General features: G+C 37.0%; 1 protein-coding gene across 2 annotated transcripts; it reads right to left on the bottom strand.

The window, feature by feature from the left end:
• Positions 1–82: 82 nt before the first annotated feature.
• Positions 83–20,679, bottom strand: epc2 (enhancer of polycomb homolog 2). Of its 2 annotated transcripts, none has more exons than XM_079881268.1 (14): positions 20,295–20,679; positions 16,976–17,135; positions 16,711–16,856; positions 14,833–15,039; positions 13,074–13,222; positions 10,259–10,388; positions 9,948–10,157; positions 9,767–9,850; positions 7,377–7,516; positions 6,865–7,166; positions 5,220–5,341; positions 4,956–5,094; positions 4,409–4,688; positions 83–2,128 (listed from the first exon to the last, which is right to left on the bottom strand). In XM_079881268.1, exons 1-14 carry the CDS (start codon positions 20,445–20,447, stop codon positions 2,056–2,058), a joined length of 2,295 nt encoding a protein of 764 aa, XP_079737394.1. In that variant the 5' UTR covers positions 20,448–20,679; the 3' UTR covers positions 83–2,055. The 2 variants fall into 2 exon arrangements, with proteins under 2 accessions (XP_079737394.1, XP_079737395.1); XM_079881269.1 differs by having other exon boundaries at positions 14,833–15,024.
• Positions 20,680–21,515: the final 836 nt, after the last annotated feature.

Raw genomic sequence — 21,515 nt, 5'->3', positions numbered from 1 at the left:
ATTAATGAGTTTGCTGAAAAAGTTTGAGGTCTTTTTTGTTTTTTTTCATATTTGCAACATCTACTGTATTCAAGGTTTCAGTAAATTACTTTATAATCAGGATCCTAAACTTTACACTTGTCTGTCTTTAGTCATAAGCTAATGAGCTCCATCTAAGAAAACAATAAACAAACAGAAAAATCTTACAAAATGTTCGTCATGTTTATTTTGTTTGTCAAGATACACTACTGTTAAAAAATTAAAGTGTATGTAAAGAAATTTATAATGTTACAAAAGATGTTTATTTCAAATAAAAGGTGTTTCTTTTCTTCTTTTTGTTCATTAAAGAATCCTGGAAGAAGTTTCCATATGTCATGTGATACTGAATGGCTGCTAAAAATTCAGCTTTGCATCACAAGAAATATATTGCATTTTAAAATAGAAAACAACTACTTTAAATTGTAATAATATTTCACAATATTCGTGTTTTTACTGAATTTTTTATCAAATAACTGCAGCATTTATGACATCTGAGACTTCTTTCAAAAATATTAAAAACAAATCATGGGTCAGACTGTCTCATATTCTTCAAATTTTGGTCCTGGCTCCTTGGACATTCATTATTTACCCAGTAATAGACATTGTATATGGTCATTCGTTGAAGATAATGTTAAAATATTTAATCCGATCCCAGCCTAATATGCAGAGACGACTATAAGCAAGCAATTTGTAGGTTCATTCCCCTGATATGTAAATACTTTGTGTGGCATGTATCAGCATCAACATTCAGAGCATGTCATTTTAGTCGCATGGCATTTATGCCCAAGTAGGTCACATGCTTCTGAGAGACCAGTGAGCCGAACAACTGCCAAACTAACCCAAGTCGTGCTCACTGCAGAGCCATTGCAGCCTCTCAAACTAACCACTTCCCCTGGATTTTGTGGCTCGAGGAGCTCAAATGCCCCCTCTGGTGGTGAAAGCAAATTCCTGCATTGTTGAACTAAAACTTTCATTTAACAGAATAAAATGAAGACGGCCTGTAAACTTGTATACATCTCCCTAAACATTGTAAGAACATGCAACAAAAAAACATTCATGTCTGAGATATCACAACTGAAAACTTGTGTACTTATTTTCCAAGAAAATTAAAACAAGTTCAAATTACTTTAGCCAAACCGACAGCTGTCGCTCATTTCATTAAAAAGGCTGTTTGAAAAGGTGAAATTTATTTGAAGATACTGGACTGAGGATGTAGAAATTTCAGCATTCATAAACAAGATGGCGGACAATGTTTATGACCTGTAGACTTTGAGGTTTCCTCCAAGATAATATCTGTCAAAGCCCCGAACGGCTCCCTTCAGACTGGTTAACCAGCAACAGCTAAAGACAAAAAAATGAGCGTTCGGCTGACTCAGTCAGAGGAGCAGAAACTATGAGCCAGATTGAAGGTCTTCTGCTAGATTTCTTAAAGAACTTGACGTAAATACCTTCTGGTGGAGGTCATAGGCCTCCAGAATTAACATGCTATCCTTGGTAAGACAAGAAGGTGGCAAAAAAAAAATAAACCAATGAAATACGGTCAACATCTCAAGAGGGAAGATCATCACTTGTAAAATGGCACATTTCTTCATCCGTGAAACCGAAATTCTCTTTCCTCTAAAGAAAAAAAGGCACAAAAGCATGGTATACTAGCTATGTCTGCATTTTGTGGTCACAACATTGGATTTATTTGTACGAGATACAAAAATGTAAACATTGCAAAATAAATAGTTAAAACAAGTGACGCAGGACCTATATTCATGCTCATGATCCCAACATGAACTAATGCACTTGTCTTGCTTGCATTTTCAAGTGCAAAAGCATGATGACAAAAAAATCTAGGATTCAAGTAACAGAAATGACAGACTAATGATACAAATATACTATTTTACAAGGTAGTGATAATTCCCAATTTTACAAAATGTACACTTATAATATTGACAAATTTCTCTTAATATTTTGATATGCTGCTTTTGGGTATAAGTCCGTGTAGAAGCGCACAGATCTCAGCACTGAAGTCTTTGTGTTTCTGATGGGCTATGTGACCTCCATGGCGACTGTGGTCTCTGATAATCCGTTGAGAGCCAGCCTCTCTGGTTCGTGATTCTCCCTGCAAGATCAATAAAAATATAGAATTTCAAAATTTCATTTTCATTTTAATTCAAATATATAAGACACTATCGTTCAAAAGTTTGGGGTTAGCAAGATTTTTTTTTTGTGGAAATAATACTTCAGGGTCCGTACACATTTTTACCAATAGATTTCCAATATATTAATTTTAAGGCAAATATTCATGACCCAATGTTCCATAAAAGTCTATATACACGTAAAAAAAGAATAAAATGTATTTTTTCAGTGCGGTCAATCGAATGTAATTCGCACCTAACATTAAAGTTAACCAAATTAACAGCATAAAGACAGTAGCCTATATTTTAAATATTTGTTTAATGGCATCTTTTTTTGAAAGGCCAGTATTACAGATACCAATACTGCTACTGATGTCTCTATGATTTTTCTATTTAATTTTTCTCAATTTTAGCCATTAATTAAATAGGTATAATTGTAAGCTATCAATTTTAACATTTATCAGGCTTTAAAAAATGAAGTTCAAAAACTTTGTAATTTAAGTGAAATAAAAACAATCTTCACATAAACCCATTATAATAAATGTCACATTTACCTGTGCCCTTCAATATATCAGGGCTCAATTTTTTCTATTGGCCCAGTCAGACCAGTTCAGATTTTTACTTGCCCTGTCAAAATGCACAAAAAGTTATTGTTTTCATTGTTTTTGACCCATGTAACCTTGCAAACAGTGCTTTAAGAGGTAGGATACATTCAAAAATTGAATAAAGTTATCAAGCACTTCAGTCTTTCACAGCATAATTTATAAATTAAATCTAGATTATTCCTTTTTAAGTCAAGAACAGTGAGTGATTTTTTCTTTTTCTTTGATTATCCTTAATGACAAACAGCAGCGGGTTCATGATGCGGATCTGATACAAATTTCCTCAACTCTTTACGTTCATTTAAGACTGGACTAAAAACGGGCTTTTTAATTTTGTGTTTTTGTATGTTCAAGAGCTTTCTGAAGCGGGTTTCTGTGCACACTGCGCGCCAGCACTGCATTCTCTTTTGTGTCTTATCGCGCTTGAAAAGAGTAAGAGCATTTGCTTGAAATAAGAGCATGATCATATAATGTAATGCTAGCCAAAGGATGACGAGAAAAAATGAATCGCATGCATTAACACGTTCATTTTGACCGCACTACTTTTTTTTTTTATTACAATTGTCTCACCTAAATCCTAGTTGTTTGCTCACTCTATGTATTTGTGTTTTACAATGGGCTAATTTTTTTTTACAACTACCACACAGCACAAGGAAGCTTGATTTCAAAATTTGAACTGACTTTACAAACAGTAAAGTAAAATAAGAACAATTATAAAACGATAGTTCCAATACTGGATTCTGATTGGTTGAGTCACGTTCAAAGATGCTGTAAATTACTCTACAAACATCTTTTTTGTTACTGTGTGTTTATTTTATGAATAAAATAAATAATCTAAAAAATATATATTTTTATGGACTAACCGTAATAAGCCCTGTGAAGCAGTGGTTTAGTGAAATTAGAACGCCCACGTCGTGCCTCACAACGCCCCCCTTAGCTTAAATTACAAGCAGTAGCACAAATAAATACAATAGAATAAAGATACAAATTAAAGAGTTCCTGTCCGGAGATATTCAACTCAGTGAAGAAAGTACACTGATTCTTTTTGGGGATTTCTAGGCGTTTTTCATGTCGTGATTTTATTAATCTTGATTTCTCACAACTTGTGTGCTTTTCTGGGCGAGTCAGAGTGAACTTATAGTCATGAATGCACAGTCCAGGGTATCTGCAGGGTTTTTTAAATCAAATACTACAATTATATATTCAATCCACCAGCTGAATGAAAATGCGATTACACTCTCTGACAGTAGGTGGTGCTTAAGGAAGAACAGAAATATGGCAATTACTCTGGTAAATACGGTATACAACGCAGCTGCGCTTTTTAAAAATGCAATGAGTTTGGAGGTATGATATAAACACCATAAGGTAAACATTGTCATAATTCATCAGAAGTAGTTCATAAGTAATGGCTTGGCATAAATGTGTGGTTTTCATTGATTGTGAACTCTGAAAGTGCGAGCCTGTAGAAAGTGCAAAAGCACCATGTTTTGACTTTGAAACATACAGCACTCATGAGCAGGTCTTTTTTATTTTTTTATCTCTCCTTTTGTAGTCCGAAAATAATAAATAAATATAGATACTTGAATTCATTTTTCCCCCTCCCCCCCAAACATAATAAAAAAAAATAAAAAAGTTGTAAAGTGAATAAGTTCTGTTTCAGACCTGGCGATGTCGATGGCACTAGTGGGGGTGACTTTGGGTACCCGGTCCAGACTGCTAGCAACACTGGCAAGCTTTAAGGCTGAGGGTGAAGGGGCACACAGACGTGCACTGTGGTGTGTGTGTGCAGGAGACACAGCGCTCACTGTACTCAGGTGCCCGTGGCCGTGAGGCAGAGACTGAGGGACGGGCAGCTGAAGGCCAGATGCACTCGTCATCCGTACTAAAGAGCCTGACTCACCACCACCTGCAGAACGGTTCAATTTGGCTTGTCTAAAACCTCCTGCAAGAGACAAAAATAACAAATCATTTAAATAATCAATCATGCTCACTTTTTCCCTTTAATTAACCACACATCAAAGCGATTGATATTGTCATATAAATGTCCAAAAAAAGGTTTTCAGTCACAGTTTTACTATGATTCCCCAATAAGTTCTATACAGCAGTTTACAGTTTTAAAATATTTGGATCAAAATTACAGGCATATTTTCATATAAAGATCATTTTATATTTCAATGCCTCTGCTCAATTCCCACTGAGCTGCACATGCCTGAATTAGAAAGGACGCCATTGACACTTGCAATCTGGGGCCTGTTTTCATTGTTGGGAGTGTTGACCACAGCAGAGGCAGCAAAGTGTGCACTAGCCGAGTCCAGAGTCTTAGACATGCAGTCAGATGAGGCCGTGTTCTGTAAAAGAAATGATTTTTTACTTCTTAAATAAAAAAATAAAATAATGACTTTGTAATTAATACAGAATAGAGTAAGAGTTAGGTTTAGCCCCATAATGCCTGGCATTGTGTGGATATACTCACGGGCAGGGGCTTGTGGGGTTCTGGTGCTGTCGAGTTCTGCTGGAGTTCTTGCTGCTGTAACTGTTTGTGCATCTGAACCAGCTGTTGCTGATGGGAGTGAAACTGCTCTTCTGTGAATCCACCTGCATGTAAGAACATGGGTGTAAATGTGATGTTCTACAAATTTAAGAGGCTTTAAACCAGCAATTTTTATTTCCCCCACTAGGTGCCAGTAAAGGACTTTTTTTGAAAGAAATGAATACTTTTATTCATTTAGGATGCATTAAATTGACCAAATTGTAAATACGTGTATTATGTTACAGAATATTACTATTTAAAATACATGCTGTTCATTTGACCTTTCTATTTAAAGAATCCTGAAAAGTGCGTAACGGTTTCCACAAAAAATATATAGCAGCACAACTGTTTTCAACCGTGACAATGAGATACTTGAGCATCAAACAGGCATGTGATCAGCTAAAGACAAAGAAGGAAAACCTGACCCCCCAACCCCCCTGTACAATTATTATTAAAAAATACTATTGTACTATAAAATCAGTATTTACTAATCATAATAATAAATTACATTATAATAAAATGTTATAATAATATATATATATATATATTTTTTTATTATTATTATCAAAAACAATAATAATTATCATTATTTTATTTTAACAACAGTAAAATTACAATACCAACATTTATGTTTGTCTTAATTTCTTTGCTTTCAAAGATTAAACAACTGAGCTTTTATTTTGGCGGAAAACCTCAGGATGACCCTAACTCTTCTCTGACAATAACAGATTTATAAACGATTCTCATTATGAATTTGGGAAGATGGTTGGTGCACACTGCGTTCCCTACTGCAAATTTTAAGCGATTATAAGAACAGCACTCGCAAAGTAGCATTTACTGAGAATCGAAACTGAAAATGAACACAGTGCTGTGCTTTGGCTTTACTCTGAATTATGCAGTGCATCATGGAAAGGCACAGTCGGGAAATACAGAAATCTGTATAAATACAGAAGAAGAAAAATCACATCCCTGATTAAATCAGCACATTTCAGCTTTTCCATAACATTTTAAAATGTACATTTTAAAACATTAAAATAGAAGTTATTTTAAACTGTAATAAATAAATGCAGCCTTGGTGAGCATAAGAGACTTCTTTCAAAAGCATTAATAAATATTACAGACCCCAAACATTTAAACGGTAATGTTGTACATGTGCAATACTAATACCACTGCACTCAGCCCTTCAACAGACACACAATGTTGCTTGTTTAATGACACAGTGCTTCAAGCACAGCTCACCTCAAGTAAACAATTGAATGTGTGTGCCTAAATGATGCCAGTTCAAGTTTATAAAAGAAATGTAGCTGAATTATGAGCAGCAAAAAAATCTCCGCATTTGGACTGCAGTCTGCTAATAGACAACCACTGAGAGCCGTTGAACTCTCTGCTGTGTTTTATGCATAGAATGCTATTTTGTATCAGACAGTGCAGCAATTTCATCAAAATCAATCGGCAGGCCACATTAAAAATGATTGACAGGCTGAATTTGTTGAAAAACCCAAGAGTAAACTGATAGATAGAAAGGCACAATGGTGAACGAAATTCAGTTGAATGACCTTCTGAATCCTGTTCAGCTCAGACGCCTCACCTGACACACTGTTAGAGAGAGGTGTCCCTCCACCTTTTTCCACCTGAGGAGTCCCTTTCTTGTCCTCACTCCTTGAGTTGTCCTGTAGCGGCCGAGGGCGGAAAAACTTCCACCTGCAGGCCTGGATGTCATTCAGGAGCTGAGTCAGTGAGCAATCAGGAGCTGATTTGGAGATGTGAGAGTTTGTGTTTGTGTGGACGGGGAGGTCAGGCACACTAGAGCCAGCGGAGGGATAAAACATGTCAGGGTCCAGGTGCCTGAGGGCACGGTCCAGTTCCGACGAGGCGCGATCCAAAACAACCCTAAAGGAAAACAACAGAGTGCTTTAGGATATTTGGTACAATCTGTGACCTTCAGTGATGATCTTTAGGGAGTAGCCTCATCAACTTTTCTACTTTAATCTGAAGTAACAAAGAGCAGGGTCATAAATTCAAACCACACATCATCTATACTTGAGTACAATAAACGATAAGATGAAAGGGGAAATGGGTAAATTGTAAATAGTGACACACCTGCCACCTCTGCCCACCCTCCTGTGTGCCACTGCAATACAGCGTTTCGGCACAGAGAGGGCGGTGAGACAGTTCCTCTGCCACAGCCGGTCCTGATCCGCCTGCTGCCAGTGAGAAGAGCAGCTCTGATCCACCAGTGGCTGAGGACACACAAAACTTTTAACAATGGCAAAGGAAATGACCAATGCACACCAGAGCTAAATAATATGGTGCACTAATAAAGCAAGTATATCATACTCAATGGGCAGGAGGGTTTAGTCACAATACTCAATTTTGGCCATGCGCTTTAATTTATATGCTACGACAAAAAAGTGCCGGCACCTTCACACCCTTCCTGTGTCATGACCCTCATGTAAGCAGTGTTGTTTTTGGCAGCCCTTTTAGTTTTAGTCTTAGTTTTAGTCTTTTGGACGAAAATGCATTTTAGTTATAGTCACATTTTAGTCACTTATAAACTTGATAGTTTTAGTCAAGTTTTAGTCGACGAAAACGCAAAAAGGTTTTAGTCAAGTTTTAGTCAATTTTAGTAAAAAAAAAATAAATAAAAGTAGTCTTTAACAAATTAATTTAGGTTAAAAAGTATTGGAAATGGGCTTAGGTTTGACAGGTTGTAGCAAGTGTTGCAATTCATAAAACAACAGTTAACCTTAAAACCTTTGCATAATAAACTAGACTTTCTCAATGATGGAGATGCAGTGCTGCCAAGCTGTACTTCATTGTCGCATTGGGCAGAAACCTTTTATCCCCATATTTCAAGTTATATTTTTTCCATGAATTGATGCTCTTCAAAAATTTCAGCACATTGGCTATTTTCACCAGTAATCACAGTAATAAAGGAATGGTTTACAGTTTAAACAGCAAAAAACTTTGAGCTACTACAACATTACACACAGATAAAGGGGTAACAGTGGAATCACTGTTTTACTCCAAAAAAAATCAGGAATAAAAGCATTCTTACTTTGGCAATTGTGGCTTTATTATAGGCTATAATTAGTTAAATAATAATTTATGTTATAATTTATGTTATAATCTAAGTTATATATAATTCTATATTACTTTGTGCCAATTAGCCTACTAAACTCTCTCTCGCGCGCAGACCCACTCGGTCTCTCTCGCGTACACTCGGTCTCTCTCGCGCGCAGACCCACTCGGTCTCTCTCGCGCGCAGACCCACTCGGTCTCTCTCGCGTACACTCGGTTTCTCTCGTGCGCAGACACACTCGGTCTCTCTCGCGCACTTTCGGTCTCTCTCGCGCACTTTCGCTCGCTCGCGCAGTTCGTTTCGCTTTTGTCCAGTCCGGCGCCTCATATCGAAGATGTGTGGTGAGTGATTTGCTGCAGCCGCAGCCGCAGGTGTGTTGTTGTTGTGTGGAATCTGGTGCGCGGCATGGCGGCAGCCGGGTGGTGGGCGTACCCAAAACAAGGATAGGAAGTGGCAGCATTGCTGATACCTTTTTAGCTAAAAACAGACAGATTTCACGCAAAATAGGCAGAAATGACATGCATTGTGAATGTCAGACTTATAATCATTTTCGTTCCGTCTCGTCTCGTCAACGAAAACTCGAAAACGTCTCGTCATGTTTTAGTCACCTTAGAGCCATTTTTAGCTAGTCATCGTCGCGTTATCGTCATAAAAAAAAGGTGCGTCAACGAAATCATTTCGTTATCGTCATCATTGACGAAAACAACATTGCATGTAAGAGAGAGTTCAGTTGTAAGGTTAATTTCTGCAAATTAATCTGAAATGTAAACCTACTGGTTGAGTAAGTTAAAAAACAATGATCTGATGCAATTACCATTCCATTGAGAACAGCTATGAATGTTAATTCGAAAATGAATTAACATTCATAACTGTTCTCAAAGGTCCTCAAGCAGCATTTTCTTATGCTTACAAGTATTTAGAATAACAACATGCACTTATATAAATACAATTATTACAAATAATGTAGAAAAAATATTGTGTGTTTATTTTAAATGTTTAATACAAGAAATGATCTACTTGACAACAACGGCTGGTTGAAATGGTAGAAAAAAGCCAGTGGTTCTCAATCAGGGGTCCAGGGCCCACTACAGGGCCTCAGCAAAGACAAAACAAGCCTTAAAATACGGCTAAAAAACCAAAACAAAAACATGTTGACAAATTTTATTATTTCAGTTACTTTTTTAATTTATAAAAACTACTGTAGGAGGGTCCATGGAAAAATGTTTTGTAAGCAAAACAACAACTAGGGGGCCTTCAAATATTTTTGTGGTCAATGGAGCCCTTGAACTCAAAATGGTTGAGAATCACTGCTTTAAGCCATTTTAGTGCAGCTTACATATAAAGATATAATTATTCAGCTATATTGCCCAGCTCTTCAGCCAGCACTGATGTTCAGTGGGAAACTCACCGAGAGGTAACTGCAGCCAGCTTTCCTTCTAAAGGCGAAGTTTCCATCAGGATCGTTCTCTTCATCCGGCTCTGATACTGGAGACTTCAGAAGAGAAAATAAGGAGAAATATATATATCATTATATCTTCTGACAAAAAATATTTTAACGTCTTTTAAGTAAAACCTGATTGTATACTGACCAGCGGGTAATCCTCCTCTCCAGAGCTGTGGAAGTCGTACTGTTTAATGTCTGCCTTGATGATGGTTTGCTGTCGCTCTGGCCGACCAGGCTGCCGAAATGTATCAAGTTTGGGCCTCTTGTTGTACTTCTTATGAGAACGCACAAAGTCAAAGTGAGGCTCAGGCTTGATTGTGAAGGGGTGGAGGTGTTTGGACCCAGATTTGTGTGACTGAAGGAAAGAGACAGAAGAAATGGTTTTATAATTATCACTGAGCACATTCAAGACATTTCTCGCACGCAGATCTTTTCCCTCCTACTGTTGGCCTTTACCTTAATTTTGCTCTCTGCCTTGTGCCGACTGCTCATGGGTAAGGATGTGGGTGCAGGGTAACTGGTTTTCTCTGCCAGAGGTACAGTGACTTCATTCAGAACCTCTCCTGAGAAGTCTCCAATTTGATATCTAATATACACAAAACAAGGAGAAACAATATGTAAAAACTAGGGATGCACCGGTACTGCGCTCATGCACTTGTACACATAAAAATGCTCCGATACAACCGATATCACACAGCGTGTACATTGTGTCCAGACAAAGAATCACAGACAACAGAGTATAATGGGGATAAAAGAGAAGGCTGTCTATGAAGTAAATGTATCTAATCAGTGAAATATTAAACAAAATATAGTAGGGCTGGGAGAAAGAAAATCTGTGTTGGCGCTGCCGCTGACCCAGAGAGAGTAGTCATGAAACAGCAGTCTTTTCAACCTCATAGTATCATTGTTTCTGTGATACAATAGTTAAAATTATCATAGAAGTACTGGGATAAAAGTTTAAATATAAACACTGATGTCTACAATAGCGATCAAAATAGAGTAAATCAGCTGTTGATAGAAACTTGGTGCTTAAAATAACACAATTATCGATTACATTGTTTCGCCACTAGGTGGCGCCAAGTGACTTAAAAAATGTATTTGTTATTGAATAATTTATTCAAGAGAATGTAGTATGATGCTTCTGAAATAAAAGTCAGATGATGAGATGAATTGTTTTTGTAAATATGACTCATCTTATGCATCATGTACAGTCTGTAGAAATGTATGATTTAACTTTTCCCCATGGTCTAGTGTTAAAAAAATAATTAAAAATTACACAAATAAATACACCAATAACTATTTCCTTTTTATTTCCGAAATTTGCAATATCGAATCGCAATACTTGTAGAATCCAATTCTTAAAAAAAGAAAAAAGAAAACGCAATACCGTATCGGCACCCAAGTATTGTGATAGTATCGAGTCGGGAGATAGGTATATCGTCCCAGCCCTAAAATATAGTATGCCTATATAGCTGAGGTGCGTGAGCTGATAAGTGAAAAACACGCAGTGGAATGAGTGTGTAGCAGCACAGACACGCGATCGTGTCGAGTGCATCCTTTTTTCACACACATCAGTGGAAAGTTTGTAATTCGATCGGATATGTAAATAGCAAAGAAAGTAAAGCGAGGCATGTATTACTAACGTTAACTGAAGGAAGAGAGAGAGAGAAAGATTTGTTGCATGCTCTTGATTGCGGATGGTTCACTCAGCACACATGCATCATTTGGATTAAAACTAAATCGTATACGTAAGCAAAACATGAACTGTTACGTGATTTATGTCTGACAAGTGGTTCCCTACATTATTACAGGACGTTTGCAGGTCAAGAAGTTTCAGAAACGCAAACATCCGAAGCACGCGCCCTGAAAGCTGCCTCAGACAGCGTGCAAATTTAATTGAATTCTCTTTCACGTCTTGCGTTTGGTGAGTATCCTAGTAAACATACCGGTAGTCAGTTATATCTTCATGAACATAAACAAAGAAAACGAATGTACAGTAGGGCAGGCTATATTGGATCATAATAGGGCATATAATAGGGCAGGCTATATTGGTGCATTTGTTCTAAAGGGACAGCAGCCTAATAAATCTGCTGCTGTGTTTTTTTTACTGTTAATCAAACTTAATACAAAAGACAAAGAAATCCCTCACTGCTATTGACAATTACTTTTGTAACCTTATAAAGATTCATCTATATTTCATTTATACAGTGATGAATATGCAGTATTATTTGAGGTACAAATTATGTACCTGAAAACTACTTTTAGACCTACCTGGAAGGTAGAAAAACAGCTGTTTATTTAATTTGTAGCCTTTCTTTGTTCTATTGTATTTGTTTGTGCTATTTGTAATTCGATTGTTTTGTTCTTATTTTATTGCTGACTGCTTGCTTGTCTTTAATAATGTTTTGAATTCACATTAATTAGGCTAGTAGTTTTTGCTGTATCAAAATTATAATAGAGAATTGTGATATTTCACTGGCATCTACACATTTGAACCTCTTACCCAATCCTTAGCACTGAAGCAGCTTTAAATATGTGCTGTGCAATTAAATGATAGATAAAATATGATAGAGCAATAGAATGAACAGTGAAAGTAACAGAAGCTCATACAATACATTTTAACATGCTTAAGCATGAAAACAACTGAAGGAAATATTTACTAAACAAATTAAGCCAACTAATATGATTCATATTCTTTTAGTTTCTCTACCCAATATATATAAAAAAATTAAACGCAGTGAAAATACAGGTATGGGTATCGGCAAGTACCAAAAATGAAAGTATCGGTATTGGACACGTTCTGGAAAAAGTGGCATCGGTGCGAGAGAGATGAGTCACTTTACATACAACAACCATTCTAGCTGTTAAGTAGTGTTTGAAAGCAGGCGTATATCAGCGGATACGTCTATCAGCGGATATATATTAGGGATCCACTGATAGACACCTGCTTTCAAATGCTCCTGTGTTTATCTGTGCAAGCGCTCAGTGAAGACAACATTTTGATCATTGTAGCCAATCACAGACATATATGTTGAGCGTGTGAACACAATGGCCAATCAGAAGCGTTTAAGAATCGTTCAACGGCGCTCAAAAAGCTAGAGGGAAATGCTGGTATCATAACATTTTAAAAAGTACAGTACCGTCATGGTACCCGAAGTCGGTAGTTTTGACAACACTACTGTTAAGTTACACATAACAGTTTATTTATATAGAGTATGCAACAACAGACATTGTCTCAAACAGCTGTATTAAAAGAACAATGTTGACAAACCTTTTTTCAAACACCTCCAGTGTCAGATGCAGCAGCTCTCGTTTGCTCTTTTCTCTCTTCTTGATCATCTCCAGGATGCTCATGGTTCGGCTGAACTCTCTCCTCAGCTTCAGCATCTTTTCATAAGACGCCTCGTCATTCTTGCGATTCTACAGAGACAGCATAACAGAGAGACGGATGGTTCCGGTAGGTGTTCACACTTCTATTGAGGGGAAAATGTGATCTTTATTAGGGACGTGTGAGTGTGTGTGTGTGTTCATTTATATGTTATCTATGTATGTATACACATACATAGCATTGTAAGCTACCTGACAGCTTCAGTGATCATAATGGCAGCGATCTTTGCTCATTTTCTGTATATAATATATATTTTCCATGCTGCTAACTACATGTTGAAAAGTTTCTGGATTAACAAACGTATTTAAATACCTGATTGAATCTGAAAGTGATAACCATAGCATTTGGATGGAACAAAACAATCTGAAGCTGTATGTCAAATGATCTATACATGAAGTCTTAGAAAATTAATTCATAAATAAATAGGATGAGCTAATATAACAAACTGTTTCTTTGCAAACTGTTCCTTTTTTTTATTTTGGATTTATTGTCAGTACTGGGGTTGCCTATCTGTAAAGGGTACTTTGTACTATGTGTGGACCATGTTTGTCTGCGTAAGTTTGATGTAAGGCTGGGCGATATATCGATATAAAAAAATATATCGATATATTTTGAAATGCGATATGGAATTAGACCATATCGCATATATCGATATAGTTCAAATTTTCAAATAGTCCGCCCCTCCTTCCACTCTGCGTGCGTGTTTAGAGGATGTTATGTTATGAGAGGCGAATCATGACTACTTCAGAAAACCCAGCACAATAGGAACTACCAGGCAGTGACATAAGTGTACACTGAAATAAAGTTTTTCACCTCAGAAACACGGACTTTCTTGTCCTGTCAGCCGTTATACTGTGCTCGGAACACTCTTCAATTGCACGCGCAAATGCGGCAGCGCGCGCTGTGTATCGCTTCACTGTAGGCTATATAAAGTGCAAAAGAAACTACGAGCATGCAACGCCGTTACGTTGTAAATTACACGAAATAAAAGTAATGCAGGTATGATTTTCATTCTATTCACCAGGAGCAGTTTCCATGTTTCATTAACAGTTATTGTTAATATTGTGTATTCACCATGGTAACTGTCGTGTAACCCCAAAATGCCACTTTATTTTTCTTTGTGTTATTTTTTAGATTTTTAAATGACTGTAGTGGCTCATACCACATTGTATTAACAAAAACTAGTTTGGGACTGCTATTTAATAGCTTTAGCATAGGCCTACTGTTTATTTATTAGTAGCCTACTAGTCTTTACTAGTCATATTCTTACAATTTATGTTAAGTAAAGGGGGACAGTACTTGTCATAATCGTGCAGCCCTAAGGTGAAGAAACCGGTTTATAATTTATTCATTTGATTTTGCAACTGTTCACTGAAATAGCCAGTTTCAATAAAACTACTTGTGACATGTCATATTTGGCTTTGACTTTGACTGAACATTTGCTCTCACTTTGCGGAAAAAATATCGGGATATATATCGTATATCGATATTCAGCCTAAATATATCGGGATATGACTTTTGGTCCATATCGCCCAGCCCTAGTTTGATGCACAAATGTATAAGGTAAAAACCAGTCCTGTCTGAATGCCCTCTAATAATGCTGTTTGAGGCATCCATGACAAAACACAGAGTACGTGCATACCTTCCTAGTCTGCATCTTCTCTGTGCGACGCCTGAAGGCCACGTAAGCATCATTGTTGGTGGAGCCATCCCTCTTCTCCTGCTTGATTTGCGGGATGAGCGACGGTCCCCGGCAGTTCTTCCTCTTCCTCACCCAGTAGTCATACACTGACTTTAAAAGGTAGTCATCTTCATTTAGCAGCAGCTTGGCCTCCTGAAGAGTGACCAACTACAAAATTATTGTGAGAGAGAGAGAGACAGGAATGCATGTGAATAAAAATCAAATTTATTAAGAGGTGTATTTTAGATCAGTTTTCAACTTGTGGATCACAACTCAAAAATAGGTCTCTGATAGTGTGTGAGTGTGTGTGTGTGTGTGTGTGTGTGTGGGGGGGGGGGGGGGCAATGCTAAATCCATTCAAAATATAACTATGTAATTGTGCAAATTTAGAATAACACAAATGGAGGAGAACATTTTAAATTTTATTTTATTAATGTGTCAAATCAAAAGTTATGGTATTCTGAGACAAGCAATTTGTCCCTTGGTAAAATCGAGCTAGATCATACAGATGGCCTGACACGTCCTCATTCTTGAAAATCATGAACAAAACAACATAGGTAAAAAAATTAAAAAATAATACGACTAGGACGCGACTTACTAGGTTTTAATTGCAATGATAAAATGATTTGTCAACTGTAAAGTGTTTGTGTGATGAATCAGTGTTTCCGCTACATTCATTCTGCCGTGGTGGTCCACCAAAAATCATCCCGCCACGGCTGCAGCTTCTCAGTGAAGTCCGATATTGTGCATACTATTGTGTTATTGTTAAGCCCCACTAAAGGCATAAAAAACATTGTAAAGCACCATAAAGTTTTCGTGCACTATATTCCAAGACTTCTAAAGTCATGCGCACTGTAACTGAAATTTAAAACTGTTAAAAGAAAAGGCTCAATAACTGTTGCATAGATATAATACACTAAGCATCAAATATCTCTTCGCTTTGTGCTTTGAACTTTTCAATGCGAAGCGCTGCACGCTGTGACTTCGCGTTGCTTCAAGTGCATCATTCTGCATAATCACTTTGCCGCTCTAAATTGGAGCCTTTCATATTATAATACTTAGGGGAGGTTTAAACACCTGGGGCAGGGGGGCGTGGCCCATGGGAATTTCACTCATGGGCGACGCCCCCTCCCCTCCTGGAAAAAAATCCTAGAGGAAACACTGTGAATTATTGCTTACTTGGAGCACTGATCATATTGTTGGGCCTATGTTGTTACATTACCTTTTAAAAGTTAGGTGTCAGTAAGATTTTTTTTTTTTTTTTAAAGAAATTAATTATTTTATTCAAGCAAGGGCACATTCAAATGATGGGGGAAAAAACAGTAAAGAAATTTATGTTACCAAAAAGTTCTGTTTTAAATAAATGCTGCTCTTTTAAAATTTCTATTGATCAAAATATCCTGGAAAAGTTCATCACAACAGTTTCCAATAAAATGTTACATAGCACAGCTTATTGTTGATGATAATAATAAATGTTTCTTGAGCAGCAAATAAGGATATTAGAATGATTTCTGAAAAATCATGTGACACTGAAGACTAGAGTAATGGCTACTGGAAATTAAGCTTTGATTTCACAAAATAAATTACTTTTTAAAATATAGTAAAATAGAAAACATTTATTTTAAACTGTAATAGTATATTTTACAATATGACCTTTTTTTATTGTATTTTGACATTTTTGTTACTTTCATACAATTCTGGTACCATGTTGGGTCGCCACTCGATATCTCATGTAAAAACTGAATCCTGAAGCAAAACCAGCTGAGAAGCACTGAATTATAAGACTTATAAGGTATCTAAGGTACATATACTTATAAGGTATAATGCACTTGTTATTACCTGGTTGGTGCTGGCTTTCTCTAACCGGTCCATCATGGTCTCAAACTGCACAGGTCTGAGCTCCATCTTGCGGTTGAGTCTGTTCAGTAAAGTCTCGTCCTCTGAGTCCATATCATAGTCAGGCAGCTCGTTATCCAGACCCAGAGCTGGTGCGGAGTATAAGGGGTAAAGGTCAGATTGAGGTCATATTCAAATTACATTTTATGTGTATGTTTAAACCAAGAAATTGAAGTATCCAGTGGGGCTTGAGGTAGACGTCACTCACGCTGGATGTGGATGAGCTGTTTGGGGATGCGGAACTCTCCTTTGTAAAGGCGGTCGTAATAGGTGATGTTACTCTCTGCCTCTGGCACAGGGATGACCATGCTCTCCTTCTTCTCCCTGAACACCTGCTGGGCAGAGATGGCCCTCTGGAGATGGTGCTCCTGAAACACCATGAGAGAGAGTGTGAGTAATGCTAATTCTGCATTGACAGAGTTGGTCAACTCAAATGTGTGAACAGGTTACACCAAATACGCCAGAACGGTAAAGATTTTGCCACCTCATATATAGCACAAAATATTTCCATTAGCAAGTTAGTTAAGCTGAAACTGATGTAGCTGGACTAAGCAAAAAGAAAAAGTTTAACAACTCACACAGAGGAGGAAATAAGAATTGGGCAAGTACAAATTCTAATGCAGCTGAGAACAGCAACGTGATGAAAACCGCTGCAATGTTTTACACAGCTCGCAAGCATACAAATGAACTCTAAATTGTTCTGATTACTTTTGGATTCAAGACTGATCAATGGGTGAGCAGTTCATTATAAGGTAGGTCAGGAGTGCAAATGCAATCTGTGGCACACAAAAGCAGCACATAACTTGTTTTTAACTAGGGTTGGGAATTGAAAATAGATTCCAATTCTGGAATCGGATACTTGTAATAAAGTTAAAATTTTGATTCCGCTTATCGATTCCTGTGTGTAAATTTAATTTAGTCTGTGCCGTTTTCTGTTGATGTGCAGCGTGAACAAAACTTTACTAAACATTTGTGGGGAGAGCGTCTGCCATCCAATAATCACAAAAAGCTTTGTTACTTTTAATATAAAGCAATGCCTCAACTCTAAATTCTGTTTATTTTATTACGAGATTCAAACAATAAATGTTGCTTTGGCACTCTTTAATGCGGCGTGATAGATCACTGTAGTGCAGTTCAAACGGCAACACGGATCAAGCGGTGCGTGAACCAATCATCTCATCTCCTCTTTACTGCATCACGAAATAAACATGGGTGAACATCAGAAGGTATGTCGAAAGATAGGCTACATTACAACTTCTCATGAATCCTGTCTCATGTAATCGCTCAATCAGTGTTTCAACCAGGGAAAGACATCAATAAAACAGCTTGTAAGCTATAAAATCACTTAATGTTACATTTACCTCAAGAAAGCTATTCAATGTCCATAAACTCATTAGTTAGCTAGAAAAAGAGCATTTTGTTAAATAAATGCACTGTATTATATATTCATTATATTTTTACTTAACCTGTTAGAGAAGTCTTCATTATTTAATGTATGTTTGAATGAATATGACAAGATAAGTTATTACAGTTTATAGCTAGTCGTTTAAATGTTTATTTTCACCAACAATCTAGTAGAAACAATTCTGTTATTAAAATGTTGATATAAAAACTGCCTTATGTGCAATTCAAATGTTTGTACTATTTGAGTGTTGATCATTTGAAAAAAAAGTATGAATTATTATATGATTATTATTCATTTATTTGATGAATCTGTGAATCTCTTCGGCAAGCCAACGATGCGGCTCTCTCTGTCTTATTGCGGCCTTTGATCTTGAAATTAGCTTATGATAAAGAAAATGCAGCTCATTTCTGTTGCTTTCGCTGACGTGAACTCGGATTTATATCCGTTTTGCGGAGACACATTTAAGTGGGCAAGTGTAAATGGAACCGTTTTAACAAATCAGATAGCTATCCGATCTGTAAAAACACATGAAATGACCAGGTGTAAACAGAGACGCCTGTATATTGGATCCTGCATGAGGTCTTACAGCAGCCTAATAAAACCTGCAGCTGTGTGGCATTAATGTTAATCAAAGAACAAAAGAAAAACTTTTGTAACTTTAATAAGCATCAATCTATATTTTATTTATAAAAAGAAAACTATGCAGTGTTATTTTACATTTGATTACAATTTCTATACCTGAACTTTGTATTTATTTGTGCTATGGCTAATTGGTTTATCTGTTCTTATTTTTATACCGTTTACTTGTCTTTAATAATGTTTGAAATTTATATTAGTAAGTCCAGTTGTTTTTTCTGTGGTATTTTTGTGAAAACATTAGTGTTCTTTAGGCTGCTGATTTTTGTTCATGAAAAGACACAGAATAAATATGTTTGATTTAATAGTTTGACTAAATGTTTTTATCTTACAGGAATTAAAACTGGGAATGGAAAAGAATCTGAATAGTTAACAATGCCAACCTATTTTTAACAAGTACTTGCTCTCCGTACTGTACATCTGTCCAACATAACATTGAGCTTGCTGATCACAATGGCAGCATGACAGTTCATACTTCTATTTTAATAAAGTTAACTTCACTTACAAATCAAATGAATCAAACTGAATGAATCAATGAATGCTTGATCTGTCACACATCTTTCAAAAGAACTCATAACAGTGGTGTAGCCAAATACTAAAACAATAAATATGAATTATTTAGTTTACAAAAACATAATTAAAAAATATAAAACTGCTTATTTCCTTAAGTACATTTTTAACTAATAATAATAATAATATAAAATGTAGATATCTAGTACATATCTAATGTCGGTAGATAGTACATATCTAATGTATTTAGAACATATCTAATGTACTGTATGTTTAAATAATATATTTTTATAATAATAACGACAATAATGAAATATAAGCAAATAACAATTATTGTTATTAAGAATTATTATTATTATTTTTACTTTTTCATTGGGTAGTGGTTTGAACATAAATATTGTGGTGGCATGATGGCAACATCATGAACGTAGTACTCTGATATATACCATAGTACTAAATAATTCCCATATTAATATACCACTGTACTATATGATATTCAAGTGTGAAGAATAAAACATGCCATAATGGTGGATTGCACTGTGTGTCCGCAGTTCTGCGTATGCTTGAACTGATGACTAGGGCCCGCAGATGCAGAAACTAAACATCAGGACCACTGAAGAATCAAACACAGATTCAGGCTTCACAGGCACGCCGTTCAGCTCGTGTATTCCTGTCGTAACATACGTCAATCTCGAACGCATTTGCGCAAAAAGGCTGACGTCAATGCGCATTGACCACTAGCAAATCTCTCACGTAAATAACCTTGTTCACGCCACTAGTGTAAAACATTTCCCACGACTACGCAACTGTCGTGCACTGTATACGTAACCTAGAGCCTCAGAACGCTGCTTACAGATCCCCATACGCAGAGAATGGACTTGCGCAGTAAAACGTGCGTAAACGATACGTGAATACCAACACCCTGCTATGCACCTGAACCTCATGAAAAATGATGAATTTAAAATCATTTACATACCGACTCCTCTTCTTTTTCCATCCCGGTTGGCATTTGTGGGACCGCTCGGTTGATGGAGACGCAGTCGGTGAGGTCCGGGAGGTCTTTATTGCGGTAGATCGGCAGCGGTTTGGCGGCGTCTAGCGCTCGTGCGCGGAACGAGAGTTTACTCATTGTTTTCAGCGATCACAAACACACTAAACACGGATCATTCGGTACAAGTACACACACGAGCCGACGGTTCTCTCCGCGGCCGCACTCACTGACGTCCCTCCGATCGAAATCCGGCGGTTAAGGGCATCTCTGAGCGAGTTATGGTGTTTTTTCACGGGCTTTTTTTTCTAGGCTGGTGTGAAAACATGGCGGACATGATCCCGACAGCCCGCGCGACACTGCCAAAGAGCGTGAGCGGGAGCGCGCGTGTGCCGCTGCGCGCGCACCTCATACAACATGCGTGCACACGATATTACGACACACGGGCACGAGGGAACACATACATGCATCGTAGAGCTGTCACATACATTATTAGACCGTCCATTACAAATGTATATTGGTGATAATAACGTCTTCAAACGTGCCACGAAGACAAAGATGGCCTAAAATCAAGAATGTAAACAAATTTTAAAGGTTCTGGGCTATAGAATTTTTTTGACAGGGTCACCTATCCTCCTGGCTGGGGATGGGGTGGATTCGGAGCATCAGACAGGCCCCTGTCTTACCAGGGCCCTTAAAATTGTCCTAATCTTCCCCTGTTACAGTGCCCCTGTTGATTAACTGTTAGTATAAGCCTAATTTTTATTTGGGCAACCATCCCCTTAATAGGTAGCTTACCTTCCAACTTGATCTCATGAGAAAACATAATTTTACAATATGAATTTGTACAATGTGATTCGTGTGGAAATTATTTTTTAGAAAAACTTCAACATGAAGGTCCATCCCTAAACCTAACCATCAGTGGGGTGTAAGCAGATCGTACTATGAATTGAACAAATTCATACGAATTAGCCACCAATTCACCAAAACATAAAATGGTTATGAATTTCCATAATAGTTTGTTGGTAGCATACCTTCACACCAATAAACCTGATGATGAGAATGAAAAGATTACTTGGTTCACGACATCCAACCTATAAATTCTAGGCTGTAAAGTTGTAGACCAACCCAGTGAATTACACAAATGTTTAATTCAAATGCAATGACATGTTGCTGCTTTTTATTTGCCTGGTTCACATAATTGAATCC

This window comes from Squalius cephalus (genome assembly GCF_949319135.1).
Source record: "Squalius cephalus genome assembly, chromosome: 9".
NCBI lineage: Eukaryota > Metazoa > Chordata > Actinopteri > Cypriniformes > Leuciscidae > Squalius > Squalius cephalus.
This window is presented reverse-complemented; position numbering and strand designations above follow the sequence as displayed.